This window comes from Porites lutea, chromosome 1 (genome assembly GCF_958299795.1).
Source record: "Porites lutea chromosome 1, jaPorLute2.1, whole genome shotgun sequence".
Lineage (NCBI taxonomy): Eukaryota > Metazoa > Cnidaria > Anthozoa > Scleractinia > Poritidae > Porites > Porites lutea.
Window position 1 is genome coordinate 5,023,202 of NC_133201.1, and position 14,499 is coordinate 5,037,700.

General features: G+C 38.8%; 2 protein-coding genes and 1 pseudogene across 2 annotated transcripts in view; 2 read left to right on the forward strand and 1 right to left on the reverse strand.

Moving 5' to 3' along the window:
* The first annotated feature begins 1,837 nt into the window (after window positions 1-1,837).
* On the forward strand, window positions 1,838-5,754 carry LOC140934424 (uncharacterized). Its single transcript, XM_073384054.1, has 4 exons — window positions 1,838-1,886; window positions 2,358-2,961; window positions 3,815-4,291; window positions 5,590-5,754. Exons 2-4 carry the CDS (start codon window positions 2,358-2,360, stop codon window positions 5,703-5,705), a joined length of 1,197 nt encoding a protein of 398 aa, XP_073240155.1. The 5' UTR covers window positions 1,838-1,886; the 3' UTR covers window positions 5,706-5,754.
* A 2,615-nt stretch (window positions 5,755-8,369) lies between these two features.
* The window catches only part of LOC140936507 (uncharacterized), a 32,813-nt gene continuing 26,683 nt past the window's right edge, over window positions 8,370-14,499 (forward strand). Inside the window, exons 1-4 of the mRNA XM_073386026.1 lie at window positions 8,370-8,385; window positions 8,533-8,682; window positions 9,743-10,524; window positions 11,102-11,258. Coding sequence (XP_073242127.1) covers window positions 8,370-8,385; window positions 8,533-8,682; window positions 9,743-10,524; window positions 11,102-11,258 — 1,105 coding nt within the window. The remainder of the gene's footprint in view (window positions 8,386-8,532; window positions 8,683-9,742; window positions 10,525-11,101; window positions 11,259-14,499) is intronic.
* LOC140947696 (uncharacterized) lies at window positions 12,009-13,167 on the reverse strand (annotated as a pseudogene).

The following is a 14,499-nucleotide window of genomic DNA, read 5'->3' on the forward strand; positions in this document are numbered from 1 at the left end:
AGTGCGCTCACAAGCTTCAAAACGTTTGCGCAGCAAGCAGTTTCATAATGAAACTAAACCAGGAAAAAGTTTATTTCCGCGTAGTAAGCTCTGCATATAAGTGGGAAATTACGCATGGCTCTGTGAAGGCATTTGGCAAACATTTTGAGCGCATAAAAGGAAGTGCTATATTCCTAGACTTTCAATCAACTAAACAGGGACTGCCATTGGTTGATTCTTGCTGTTGAATTGAAAGTCTAAAAATATAACAAAACACTTAATGTCAGGTCCCTCGGGAAACCAGTTAGTTTTGTTTTTCCTCCAATCCTGATGTTTCCCTCGACTTCGTCTTGTTAAACATCAGGACTCTCTGGAAAACAAAACTAACTGTTTCGCTCGCAATCTGACATTAAGTGTATAATATACTGATTTCGTAATCCTCGCTTTCTCTCTTTAATGCGACCCAGTAGAATCTGCATATTGCTGAGATGTGCTTCACTGATTTTTTTATTTAATTGCGCCAAAAAATACCTACTACAAAAAGTGAATATATCAAGGGAAATACAGAGGGAAGATAATAAGTAGAATAATAGAAACATTTTAAGAACTACACTTACAAATAATCAGTAACTGAGGGTAAATGATAAACGGAATTATACAAACATTGCAAGATATCTTTGTCTAGGAGGCTGCCAGAAAGCACTAGTTCCCCGTGGACAGATTTGAATCAAAGAGACTTAATGGGTTCACTGGTTTAGAAAGTAAGCATTTTTTCTGACAAGGCAAGAGAGACTCAGATCTAGTGATTTCAATTGGCAAATAGTGTACTAGAGGACCTTGAAAAACGATGGCAAACGGCTTAATATCCGGGCCACAGATTTGAAGCGGTTCTGGTTTGTTACCTCAGTAAATCACTACAAAGGAAAGGAGAGGAAAGTAGACCATGGCAAAAACAGAACAGGAACATTTGAAACTGAAAACAAAAATTTATGAAACATGCATAGGCAGCATGTCACCTTGAAGGAAATCTAGAAAAAAACTAAAGCAACGCGGTTTTTTCGGGCCTTCGGTGATGACTTTTGGTCCGATCGGCGAGTCGCCGGTACAACTTGCCTACCCGCACTGCATTGGTCAAAAAACATGTTATTCGACTCGTCTCAGCTGGGCTGATGAGTGTTCAATAGTGTTTCTTTTTAGACATAGATTATTGCGCTTGCTATGTACCATTTTGCGAGAAAAGTATTTTTTTTCCGGCACTGATGTTCATGGATAACACGATAATATAGTTAAGTGAGAACAGAATTTTGCATCGCAGTTGGATAATCGGCTTGGACATTATTAGCAATCACAAGCCGAGAAACATTTTTGCCTTTTTCTATAAAATTCGTCAAGCAAAACATCTCTTGTAACCCTTTCAATCCAACCCAAAGAAACGTCTGAAAAAAGTGCTTACCCAGTTAATGTTATCTGTTGTTGTGGCCGTTGTTGTTGTTATTGTTTGTGTTTTTGTGAAGCTTTTTTGTGCTATTGAAGCCCCGAGGATTGCTCCGTTATTTTTCGCTAGTCTCGCTTGCAAACTTCAATTGAGCGGTGTGTCTGACCTTTTTTTAACTGTAACAGCTTTGTCATGGTATATGTCCCCCAGTACCTCAGTACCAATCAGTAAAAAGCATTTCACGTTGCGGTTGACAATCAGTTAACGAGGGTCAAACTCTAGACGTCAGAAGTTTCATGGGGAACAATATTTATTTATCCTGTAGCTTAGGGCCTATATAAAATTGCCTTTTGGTGTTCAGAAATTAGCCTATTAAAATGATTACTAGCTGATTTATTTATTTAGTACTTTTTTTTACGTTAAAGATATGTGAAGAAAAAATCATCGTGGTGGCTTTCAGACAACTAGAAAGGTAAACAAATTTTTTGTTTTTAAAACTTAGTCATCAAATATGGCAACAAACACCCTTTTATATAAAAAATGCGATAGCAGATTTGTTAGCACCAGTAATCAGTAATCAGCAGTGAAAGACATTGTAAGTGAACTAGATGCTATCGAGGGAGGTTCATCTGCATAATTCATTGTCTGAAAAATGTGTTCTCAGAATCTATAAATTTATTGACAACATACAGCCCAGAGCGTACCGTTGCACCACTGGGGCTCAGTCATTATCTACGATGACAAGTTAATGTTACATTTGTAACCATCTACCTGCCACCATCTACATTATTCGTAATTAGTATATACTAAAACAGTGGATAGTGTTTTTCACGTGTTATGATAGGTACTTCACCAGTCAATGTCGTTGTCATTGAGTTTGAATAAACATCGTTGTTTTTGTTTTATGTCCGGTTTCTTTATTCTGTTCACCTGATCTCTGAAGATGATGGTCTGTGATGAGGAAAAGAGATGGATTGTCGTGGGAATTGCCTTGAACAAGGTTGCTCCTATTTTGCGGGATGTCGTCAAACAAGGAATGGACACCAACTATGCAAATATGGATAAACGCTGTCAACGTCTGAGCCCGCCTTGTACTCTAAAGACATTAAATCATGGTCTGGTCCGAGCAGATCCAATCTTGAAGAACTTGAAATTTCAAAATATCAACAACAACAATCTTGTGCATGGTTTTTGCAACTTCAATTTCAACATCAATAGCCCCGTAGACTTGGCAAAGTTGTATCTGCCAGATTATCTGGCTATGTTTTTAGCCTTTGATGAGTCGCTGGACATGACTGCCATCCTTCGCCTGTTAGGATGTAAGAAGTACATGCCTGCCACTGTGTTCTCCTCACATACCCAGGCTTCAGCTGATGATGTCAGGGAAAATGTTAGAAACAAATGGGGCCATGTTGTCGTAAATGAGTGGACAGATGCCCTGTTCAATGATTGCTTTGACAAGCTGAAGACATTGGTGAGAAGTCTGGGACTAAAGACGGCAGTGGAGGAAAAAGAACTTGAACAGCTTGCTGATTGGCAAAAAAAAGGTAACAACTTCCAGCTGCGATATGGTATAAAAATGTAGGATATATATATATAAAAAAACTGAATAACAAAACAGGTAAACAAAATTCTTTAAAAAAACGCTTTCCTTACAGTTCCGTTTGCTATTGTCAGTTATAATTAATCGGAATAGTGGTATGAGACCCTGAACAGTTCCAGTTGGGGCCTAAGTGCAGCAGGGGTGTTGTCTACAACAGGTTAAAACAGGTTTTACAGGAAGGTTGAAAGGAGGATTCAATGGTGATTTAAACAGGTTATGACTTTAGATGTGTTCTCACCGTATGTGTAAGGAATAACAAAAAAAAACATAAACTTTATTTTACCTTGTATTTACCGAGAAACTCTTTTGGGCTAATATTTTTTAGTAGGTCTAAACGAAGCAAAAGTTGTTGTTGGGATACTCTTAAAAGAAAACCAAATTGAATTTCAGGGTTCAGGATGCAAAGGTGGTCCGAATGGGGTTTAAGACAAGGCTAGAAACAGCCGAGGTCCAAAGCTACGTAACCTCTGAACTAGCTCGATCACTGCCTCCTTCACACTACACCTAGTACATGTAAATAACATCTAAATATTGGTACTTTTATGGGACTTAATGAAAAATCTAAAATAAGTCCAAACAGGGACTCAGAAACAGCGGACGAATTGGTCTGCGGGTAAGTTTCAGAAAAAAAAAAGTCCACCACTGTCGTTTTGGTTTTCACCTTCAAAGGATAATGGTAGGTTGTTTTTCTCTATTTTCAAAAAAAAAAAAAACTGGTTGTTTTTGTCGTCGTTGTTGGCTGGGTTTTGATAGATACTTCTACAGATTAACACTTTCTAGTTTCTTGTTTCTCACAGGCCGTCAGTTAATCGTGGAAAATTATTTAGTAAAAGATACTCTCTGTTTGGTACAAAATGAAGTAAGGGAACTCATCGACGACTACAAATCTATGGAGTTAAAACTGAGTGATACGGCGGTCTTGCAGGCTAAGGTTTTAGAGGATGTTGCCACTCTTAAAGATCAGGATGCATGCCATAAAAAGAGGTTGTATCAGCATACTGAACAGCTTGATGCACTAGAAGAGAAGCTAATGGAAGTTTCAGAAATTGGAAGTGAAGAGATTAAAAACGTTTTGGGAACACTTCTGTCCATCGAAGAAAAGTTATCAATGCGACTTCAAGTGGTAGAGGAAGGTCTAGCTCATACATATGGCAGAGTAGAACAACTGGAGCAAAACCAAGATTTGTTACATCAAAGATGTGACAAAGCTGATGACAAGGTGGGGCAAATCGAGGATGAACTAACAAAACTAAAAGAAGAGACAAGTAAACCTGGTATGTTGAGATAGAATAGACATTCTTTTTATTTATTGAGAATACAGTCGAACCCTCTTAACGGACACCCGCTTAATACGGGTACCTCGTTATTACGGACAGCTCTTTTTTCATCTCTCTCATACATTTTCCCTAAATTCAACCCGCTTATTAATACGGACAGTTGTTTCTTGCCCAATCAACAGATTCTCATAGAAATTCAACCACGCTAATGCGGATACTTCATCGTTAACTGTGTGCTGTTATGAGCCTTTTCTTAACTTTTTGACTGCATGTCAATGTTCCCAGCGTTACAGTACACCGTATAGGATAAAATGTAGACGTTAATTTCAGACTGTTTGTCAACAAACGATTTTTACAGGGAAGAATTTTTGATAAGAATGAGCAATCTTTGAGTGTTTCCTTTGGGATGTAGTCTACTAAATGACGGCTTTGTGTAGAGTAGAGATGGTTAATTTGACAACTTCCTGTTTTATTTCTTTAGTATTTTGTTATAAGAAAGGTGTCTTTTTTACGTTAATAACATGACCCACTTAATAGGGACGCCCCGTTAATAGTCCCGGACACTTTCTATGGACCTTCAGTGTCCGTGACGGGGTTTGACTTCATTGCAACTTTTCCTTCATGCCTCTCGTGGAGAACAAAAAGAACTGATAAGTATTAATCTCTCAACAGTAATGTGAATAATGTGTAATGTGATAACGGAAACTTGGGAAGGTTCAGTTCACATCGATTCCAGTATCCTACGCGCTTGAAGCGATCGTATTCTGTTCAAACTGCCTTCCCTCTGACTCAAATCTCTTCTACTAACACAGTGAAAAAAAAGGTCATAACGCGCTCTGGCTCCCAGTCACTGTGCGAGCTGTTGGAATTGATTTTATTTTTATAAAGGAATATATTGAAGGGAATGACACACCTAGGTGGCGCAAGCTTAAGATGAGTGTCACCTAAGTGACACAACTAAAAGAGTCTTTGTTTTTTCACGATGTCAATGGACACTTTTGTTTATCAAACTTAATGATAAGTACAGTGGCTAAAAAACGATCTGCATTTGTACTGTTTCAATAGATGCAAATTTATTTATAATAAGTGTCATTTCTTGTTCTGATAATAATACCTTTCAAGTTCATCAACACCAGTGTTTTTCATTGCTTGTCTGTTTTTGTTAATACACCTTTAATCAAGAATTTTAATCATATTCAGTTTTACAAGAAAATATATACATGTATGATAAATACAAATTTACTTTAAAAGTTATTGAAAAATTACTTATGATTTTATTATCTCTTAATTTGCAGATGACAATGAAGAAGAGGACGTCTATGAGCCTGTAGTCATCAACAACTTTGTATTTCAAAACATCGGTAATGTTGCTGTTGGACCCTCTCCAAAGATCTTGGTAAAAGGTCAGTAACCGAGCTCCTGTCAGCATCAAATACTCGTACATCAATAATAAAGATAGCCAAATTGTGTGGCAGTTAGGTAGTTGTTAAAGCGCCAATTTGGTTATAAAAGGATAGTGTAGGAACAGTGTGTTGAAATGAAGTGATGGTTGTCTTATCAAGTCTAATCAATAGTCTAAAACTTACTTGTACTTATTTTAACGATGTTAGGCCTTCTGTTTAGGATTGTTTTTCTCTTATTTTTGATAATATTTGTGTGGAAAGAACATGGATAAGGCCAAAAGTTTATTTATTAGAGAAGGGGGTATGAAAATGTTCTTGGGGGGGGGGGGGGATTTTTGTATGTGTGCTCGGAGGCTTTGAAAAATCGGTGAGGTTAAGGGGAGGACGTAAAATCTTGCTAAAGAACTAGATCAACTAAGGGCCTGATTAAATAAGCCGGGCTGGCCCGCTTTGCAGAGATCGCGGCACCTTAGTTAAACGCAAGAAAAATCAACTTGGCGATTATATGAAAACCGAGCCAGCCCGGTTAGCTGGGATCCCAGTATAGACGGGATCCCGGGTGGAAATATTCCAAATAATCACGCTCACCGGGCGGTCGGGCGAATGAGCCAAGCGTGAAACAGGACAGCAGGTAATAAACTGTTCATGCGCATTGCTTCCCCGGTTCATGTGATCAGGCACTTACTGTGAGTTGTATTTTCAAGCGGTTTGGACGTGAAAGCTTTGGAATTTGCCGCTTCCGTGGTTCGTGTACGAGAGAATACAACTTAAAGTGCCCCTAACCCTTCAATTTGTTTTCTTTTGGTAGATTTCCATATCTTTCAAAAGCTCATTTTCGAAAAAAATTTCAGAAATATGGAATCCTTTTTTTTCTACGAGCGCTAAAACTGAAAGCAGTCTTGTCGATATTTTCACCTGTCGTTCGCATTAGTTCCCCACTCGGCCAAATGTGTCCAAATATGGTGCGTGACGTAAGAAAAGGACATCGTGCAAAAATATGCGAAGATTCGCGGTATTATTGTTAAACAGAAAAAATGGTCGAAAAATGTGTGGTTTTTGGATGCAGCAACTCTTGAAATAAAGAGAAAGGAATCAGCATGCATAAGATTCCTTCTTTCAATGCTTTGTGCTTTGGAATGGTGTCCTTTTCTTACGTCACAGCTACAAAAGTGTCAAATATCAGACGCTTCTCATTGGCTCGTTCCTAATGAGCCCACGAGACAAAAATTTGTCCAGCGGGGCTTATAGCGCGCAAAAATTTAAAAGTTTCAGTCAGGGGTTTCAGTAACTTTTAGCGCTCGTAAAAACAAAAGGATTCAATACTTCTGAAAATTTTATTCGAAAATGAGTTCTTGAAAGATATGGAAATCTACCAAAAGAAAACAAATTGAAGGGTTAGGGGTACTTTAATCTAATTAACTCAAGGTTTTTTAAAAATAGATCGCGGTTTGCACGTGAAAATGTTGGACTCTTCCCACAGTTCGACCGTGAAAGAATGCGACTTGTTTACGAACTCATTTTGCTCGATAACATTTTAAGAAATCACCTCCTTTCCGAAAATAGCTGAAAATATGCAATGAAATTATGCATCATTTAATGTTACCCTTAATTATCTCATGCACGAGATCATGGAATTTTGCGTGACATCTTCTTTGGCCGGCGCTCGACAACTGAGAGCAAAAATATTGTCAAACAATAAGCCAAACCATTCACACCGTGTGCTGCTAGGATGATTATTTTCCAAGGGGAAAATTTAAATTATTAAATAGTTTGTTTCACTCAGTGTACCTTGTTTTTCTAAAAAGTTTGTTTTCTATTGTCGATTTGTCTGCCGTGCGTTATCTGTGGGTCCTAAGTAACGAAGATAAATTTTTCTCAGTTTTTTTCCTAGAGGATAAAACATCAGTACCTGACGTTTTCAGTAGTTGTTCTTTCATCACTCGCACACGTTTTGTCTGTCGACGTTGTTATAGAGATTGAATATCAGCTATATTTAAAAGAAAGGGTCACATATAACACAGACTTTGAATATTTCAAAATGGATCTTGATAAATAATAGTTAGTGTTCTCCATTTTATTAGCCTCGACATTACCAATTTCCAAAGGAAGAGGTCCACACTATTGTTGGTGTGGGAGCACATGCGCGTTATAGAGACATACCATTACATCCTTCGAGTAAAACTTGCGTAGTCTCCGAAGGGCCGATGCCTTTGCGCAAGCCTTTCTAAGCTGTTTTTCTATATGCGCTTTGAAATTCAATTTGCTACACCACTAGGATCTTAAGTGTATCTTGCGTCTCTCCATGTCTTGCCATTAAGGTGAATTTCACATTCATATAGAGATAGGCCAATGGCAACTGCTCGCCTTTTTGCCGAATTAATCTTTAAATAGTTAGATTCAAACCAGAGAGCTTGATAGCACGCCAACATTAGAATTAATAACATACTGCAAGACCATCGTGGCGGGCCGATTTAAGTGCAGCATACACTTGTAGCATCAGGAGTCCCATTTGCCGGTTGAATTTTCATGTTTTTCGCTTACGATTACCTGGTTCCAGCGAATCTTAGGGTATGATAATGTACGATAATGACTTTGAAACATGAAATTTAAAACTAGGATAAAATGAAGCAACAACATGCACATCTAAGACTGTCTTCTACCACTGTATAAATATGTATATCTTTAAAAGTAACTCCCTTGGGGCTTTTCATTCCCTATTTACATAAACAACTGAAAATTTAATAAAAGGTTTGCGTACAAAACTGTCAGTCTCGGTGTTAAGTTATTGCTTGTCACGGTCATAATAATTTAATAATGTTATCTTATCAACTGCAGCTGTTGACGACACTCAAAATTGCACAACACAGCCTCCTCAAGGCGATGAGGAAGGTTTCGATCAGAAGCAAATGCAATACAATCAACCGCCCGAATGGAGAGAGCGTGCGTGGAGGCCATGCCCTGGAAAAGGCGTCCTTGTTAATGATGGTGAGTGAGTAACAGGAAGTTACATGCCTAAACATTTTTACAAAGGCAAAGTATAGTCGTCATCATCACATTTGTTTTAGACCGATGACTCCACTTTATTGGCTGGCTGTGCATTCTTTTCTGAGTAGAAAACTTAGGCAAGGATAGCAGCTTGTCTCAAGTCAATTGCTTTAAAGAAGTGGGTAACTTTGCAGCTTTGATTGGCTCGTTAAGCAGACTTGAACAAATTTTCAGCTCACCCCCGCGGCGGTGACGCATAGAAACATATCCATTATTATTATTATTATTATTATTATTATTATTATTATTATTATTATTATTGACGACAAAGTAACAACATTAATACAAAGCCAAAGAAAAAAAATAAATAGATAAGTTACAAAACTAATTACAGCATTTACACAGACAAAAAGGTAAATAAAAAAAATATAACAATAAAAAAGTATTGAAGGATAAAAGCCTGTCAGTTGCCACACTGGCATATTTACACTGCGACCACACGAACCGAGGCTACCCATCCTTTAGAAAACTGGTTCGCAACGTATCTTTAACTGGCTCTGAGTACAAAATTATGCACAATTTCATTATTTAGATCTCGACTTATGATTGGCTAGTTCCAAAATTTGTCTCATTTTTTGTCTGGGTGGCCTTGGTTCGTGTGGTCTCACTGTAAAATTGTTTGCCACAATTTTCAATTTAATATTACTAAAAAACTTACGTAAAATTCTTTTAAATTAGGTTTCTTTGCAATGTTTTTGCAAGTATACAAGTATTTCTTTTGCAATAATACCAACAGTAAATAGGAAAATAATTTAAGACGGCTTTTGGTTGTCATTCTGTTAAATTCCAAAGATGATTAGATGAAGCATGTCTGAACATTGTATGTTCCTGCAATAATTTGGGTACCCTTGAAACATTACAGACAGCAAGACACATTCTGGTGTACAATACTTTTGGCTTTTGATTTATGGCCTTAGCACAGCTTAGAAAATTCGCTAAGTTCATATGGGAAAGAAGGCTGAGTTTTTTTTTTCGGTAACTCTGACTCTGCTTTTATTAGATAGAAATTACAAATGGACAATTCAGTCATTTCTGGAGAACCCAGATCAGTTCATTCAAGATATGGACAAGAACACAGGCATTGTTAAGAAGGAGAAGGAATTTTTCATTTTGAGTGCAGTGCTTCCATATCTTGAACAATCCTGGGAAAAGTGCTTTACCCCAAATGACCGCGAAGAAGTCTGCAAAATTTTGGCAAAATTAACTTGCAGTTTAAACAGTGGTAAAGTTGTCAGACGTGCACTGCAGCAGCTGTTTCATCTGATCTGCAAAGAAAATTTCGGCAGCAGCAACGAAAACTTGAAGGCTGTCGAAGAAACCATTAGATCTTCGATTCTATCATCCGAGAGATTATTTACCAAGGATGAACATTCGGAGCAAAACCTCAAACTCTTTGTGTACAGCCGTATTTTATGGTTATATCTAATGCAACATGTCTTGCAAGAAAAGATGCTCGTTGTGGACAGGAAAGAAGATCTGAAAACGATGCAAGAAAAGCTAAAAAGTTTGAACACCAAAAGAAAGGATGTTTTTCGTTACTCACTGGAGTTAATCCAAACTACCATCTCTCATCTTTTGAGACTGCTCAACAAATCAACTGCGACAAAAAAGTTAGTCGCCTCCCTGTATGAATGTCAAGAGTTTTGTAGAAAAAAAGAAATTGAAAGCGAGAACTTAAATGTCCTTCGGAAACTTAATCAGGAGAAGAGTAAGAGTTTCCAACCAACTAAAAGAGATGAGTGGTTCAATTTGCATTGTATACTGATTCACCTACAAGGAATGGTAAGTTATTTCTGCAACGAATAGTACATAACAATCGAAGCCTATCTACTCACTTCATGCTGATATCTTTTAATCTACTAAAAGTTTTCCATTGCGCCGAGAAAATTATTTCAAAACGCTATTTTGCCCCTTAGATCAGCAAAACTCCTAGTACATCTTACATGAATCATCACTGTTGGATTAGAATCCATGTTTAATCGAGAGTGTGACATTCAAGTGGTAAAATCCTCCTCAGAAATAATCAGTTTTTTAGTCCCATGGACAGATTTCATAGCTTTATGTGAATTTTAAAGTTAAAAAAAGAACAGAAATTATGGTCAACCTCCACAGGTTTTTTCTAGGTAACTCAACGATGCTCTCTTTCTATCAGTTTAGATATTTCGGAAAAGAGTGTTGCCGTTTTCTCGTGTGTGCTGTTGCTTTTTTAGTTTTTTCTTTTCAATTTGATATGTCTTTGTTATTTGTGTTGTACAATGTTTCAGTTTGTGTAAGGTTATGTAATGGATAGCTACTAAATTTATATATTCATGTTTAGTCATTCATTTATTTGTTTGTTTATTATTGTTCATCTCTTTAGGTGCACAGTGAAACTTCAGAAACCGGAAAACGGGCTATGAGCCTCATTAAACTGGTAACAGATGGTTATTTAAAGGGAGGTGGTGGAGCCGACTGGAGGTTTTGCCTCTTGGCATCGTCAATCTTCGTTGAAATTACGAACAACAGCGTTTATAAAGGTAATATTTGTTTCTTTGTATCATCGTTTTTGTCTCTTTTGAATCAGTTGGGTGCGACGAGTGGAAAAAAATCGAATAGAAAGTAATCCTTTAAAAGTTAAGCTTGTTAAAAAACCAAAGGTGGATAGGTATAATGATTCGTGGTAGAAACTGAGGTTGAAAAAGGTGTTTGCTTTTAAAAAAACCGTGCTTTGATAAAGCACGTTTAAAAGCGACGAGGCCTATTGCTTCGAAGCTTTTAAAGTAATGAAGGCCGATCAGTGGCCTAGTAAAAATGATCACTGTATAAACACTGCAAACTAGAAGTATTAAGTAGACTTACGTATGAGTATAGGACAAAAAGTTATACTATACACTAGATAGAAAGTTGTAAAACTATAGATCAGGAACACAATTTAAGCTTTGAGAGCACTGGACGTAATATAACTATAACGGAATCTGTTCGTCTTGAAAACGGGCCTAAATTTCCGAGTGTTTTTAAGGTTCAACCTACAGGTATTTAGAGCAGGGAGAAGGCCGTGGAGCTTTGTCTACAAGTTCCTGGCGGCGGTCTTTAAGTTTAATCTGGCCAGATTCAACCAAAGACTCTTTGTACGAGCGGAAAGGGAGAATAATGCGCATAGCCCGCCTTTGTACTCCCTCAAGCTCATTGGAGAGATACGCTGGAAGACTGTCGTGAAAGACAGGACATGCATACTCCGTGATCGCGCGAATGCAATTGCAGAAAAACTGAACTAGCTCACTGGGTACCTAGGCAAGAGCGTTTAACTGAGATAAAATGTACAGGCGCTTCTTAGCTTTCTTAATAATGGAGTCAATTTGACAGTTCCATTTCAAATCACCAGAGACATTGAGGCCTAGTATTTTGGCACTGGCAACTAATTCAATAGGCATGCCGTTAACTACAACGGAGTCGAATGAAGTGGTGTTCTTAGTGCTAAAGTTTATGCGCAGTTCCTTGCATTTAGTCTCGTTAAGTTGAAACTTGTCCGCGGAAACGTGGTTGACCAGGGTGTCAACAGCATCCTGGATGTGACTGTCTTGGTTCTTGCTTATCGTCTCGGAGATGGTGGTATCGTCGACGTATTTCCAGAGATCGGTGGCCGGAATATGAAGCTCGTTGATCATGATGATGAAGAGCCATGGCCCCAATTTCATGCCTTGGGGATCACACCCATTCTAAGAAGCAGTTATGGCCAAGTTTAACACGTTGTTTGCGCGAAGTGAGGAAATAGATGATCCGAGACATAACAGGGTCAGGGATATCATATGAGCACAGCTTCCTGACCAAAATCCGGTGGTCAATGAGGTCGAAAGCTTTCTTAAAGTCAAAGATAACTAACCTCACGGTGGCTGCATTACTGTCAGTGGCACTGTTCCAGGCGTGGATTATGCTATGCTAACTAGGGCTTCTGAGGTACTTGAATCGGGAACGGTGCCAAACTTGATCCTAGGATCAACCTTAGAAAGCACGGCAGGTTTGACGTGACGATCAACCACAAAGTCTTCACCCAACGTGGAAAGGATAGGAGTGAGTGAGATTGGTCTCAAGTGCTTGTTTATGTCGTACAGAAACAGGGGCAATATCGGCTTCCTTCCAGGACTGGGGTAATCGAGCCTCCGAGTATGAACAGTTAAGGATATCATTAACCACTTGGGCCAGTAAGTCTGCGTTCTCTTTCAAAAGCCACGCAGGCATGCCGTCCGGCCCTGAGACTTTAGCCGGATTAAGGGCGGTAACTTTCTTTAGAAAGCAGAGTAACCGTTGGCGGATTGGTTTGGCGCACATCGTCTGAGGCTTCCGGATGCAGCGGAGAAAAGGAGTTCATAGGGGCGAGGAACTCGTTGTTAATGGTGTTAGCAAAGGTCGTAAGACTAGAGTCAGGCCCTGAGTTAATATGTTTCAAGATTGAAGTCGGGTCAGTGCGCGTAGCTGATGGCATCCCGCGGAGCCTTTTGACTTCATTCCACCACCTACGAGGAGTGCCGTGTCTCAGATGTTCAACTTTGGACTTATATTATTTAGCGCGACAGGAATTACGTAAGCGGCTAACACGATTCCGAAGGCGACGAAAACTAGCCTCGTCACCACGAACAAAGGCTGTTTGACGCTCGTGAAATAGGTATTTTATTTGTTTGTTGATCCATGGTGGTTCATTCGCAATGACCATCTTGGATTAAGGGGGAAGCAAGGTATCCATGCAGGTCTTGATTATTGTTTCGAGTTTCGAGCGTGCGCGTTTTCTCTTCACATGACTCTTTGCGACCTACCAGGAGACCAAGGTTGACTTCTTCGAGATAAGTTCGCATGGCCAGAGGAGTTGTAACCCGCAGTTCTCTTGATTTAAGCAGGATCTTATCCTACAGAAGGTCCTGCCTAGCCAAGGGTTGTACTGCCACTGTATCATGATCAGGGAGGCCGAAAGGAGGCAACTTATTGGTGACATCGTAAAAGGTGTTGAGGTTGGTAAAAACTGGGTTCAGATTACTCTGCCAGCGAGTTGCAAACGGGACGATTTGCTCGAGATTGAAAGCGCTCTATAAACGAGTGCAGTTTAACTTGTTAAAATCCCCTAGAAGAATGAGACCACAATCAGGAAAAAGGGCTTCGATTGTAGACAGCTATTTGTAGAGGAAGTCCAAAATCAAAGGATCGCTTGCGCTCGGCGGATTGTAAACAGTTAGCCGCTTGGGGCGGATTTTGACCCACAAAACTTCAAAGCTCTCGTTCATAGTGTCGGAAAGAACACAGTAGACTATACAGATCTAATTGTAACATATTTTTAACATTTAATCTTAACTGCTAAGTTTGATAAAGAGTACATATTATGTATAGATTAATTAATATAAGTAGGAAAATGGAATCACTTCCTGGATTTTAATCCAGGGTTCGGGTGCATGGTCCCATCCAATTTCCCAAAAGAGATGTCAAAGACTTGCCGAGTGGCAACGGTAGTGTGATCATCGCTGTAAGCCATTCCCTCCAAATTCAACATTCGACCTCAACAGTACTCTGTTTCACTTTTCTTCATAGCTGCGACCGTCATCATCCGTCAGAATAAAAAAAATGGGTATTTGTATTCACACTGTTTTTAAAATATGTAATATCAAATGACGGTTTTACCATCTAAAAATAAAAAAACTGTCTTCTCTTTTCTCTTTGTTTGCTACAAAATGATTCCACAACAGTCACTCTATCTCCCTGTTCTACATGTGGTAAACGTTATTGGGTTTAACTGAG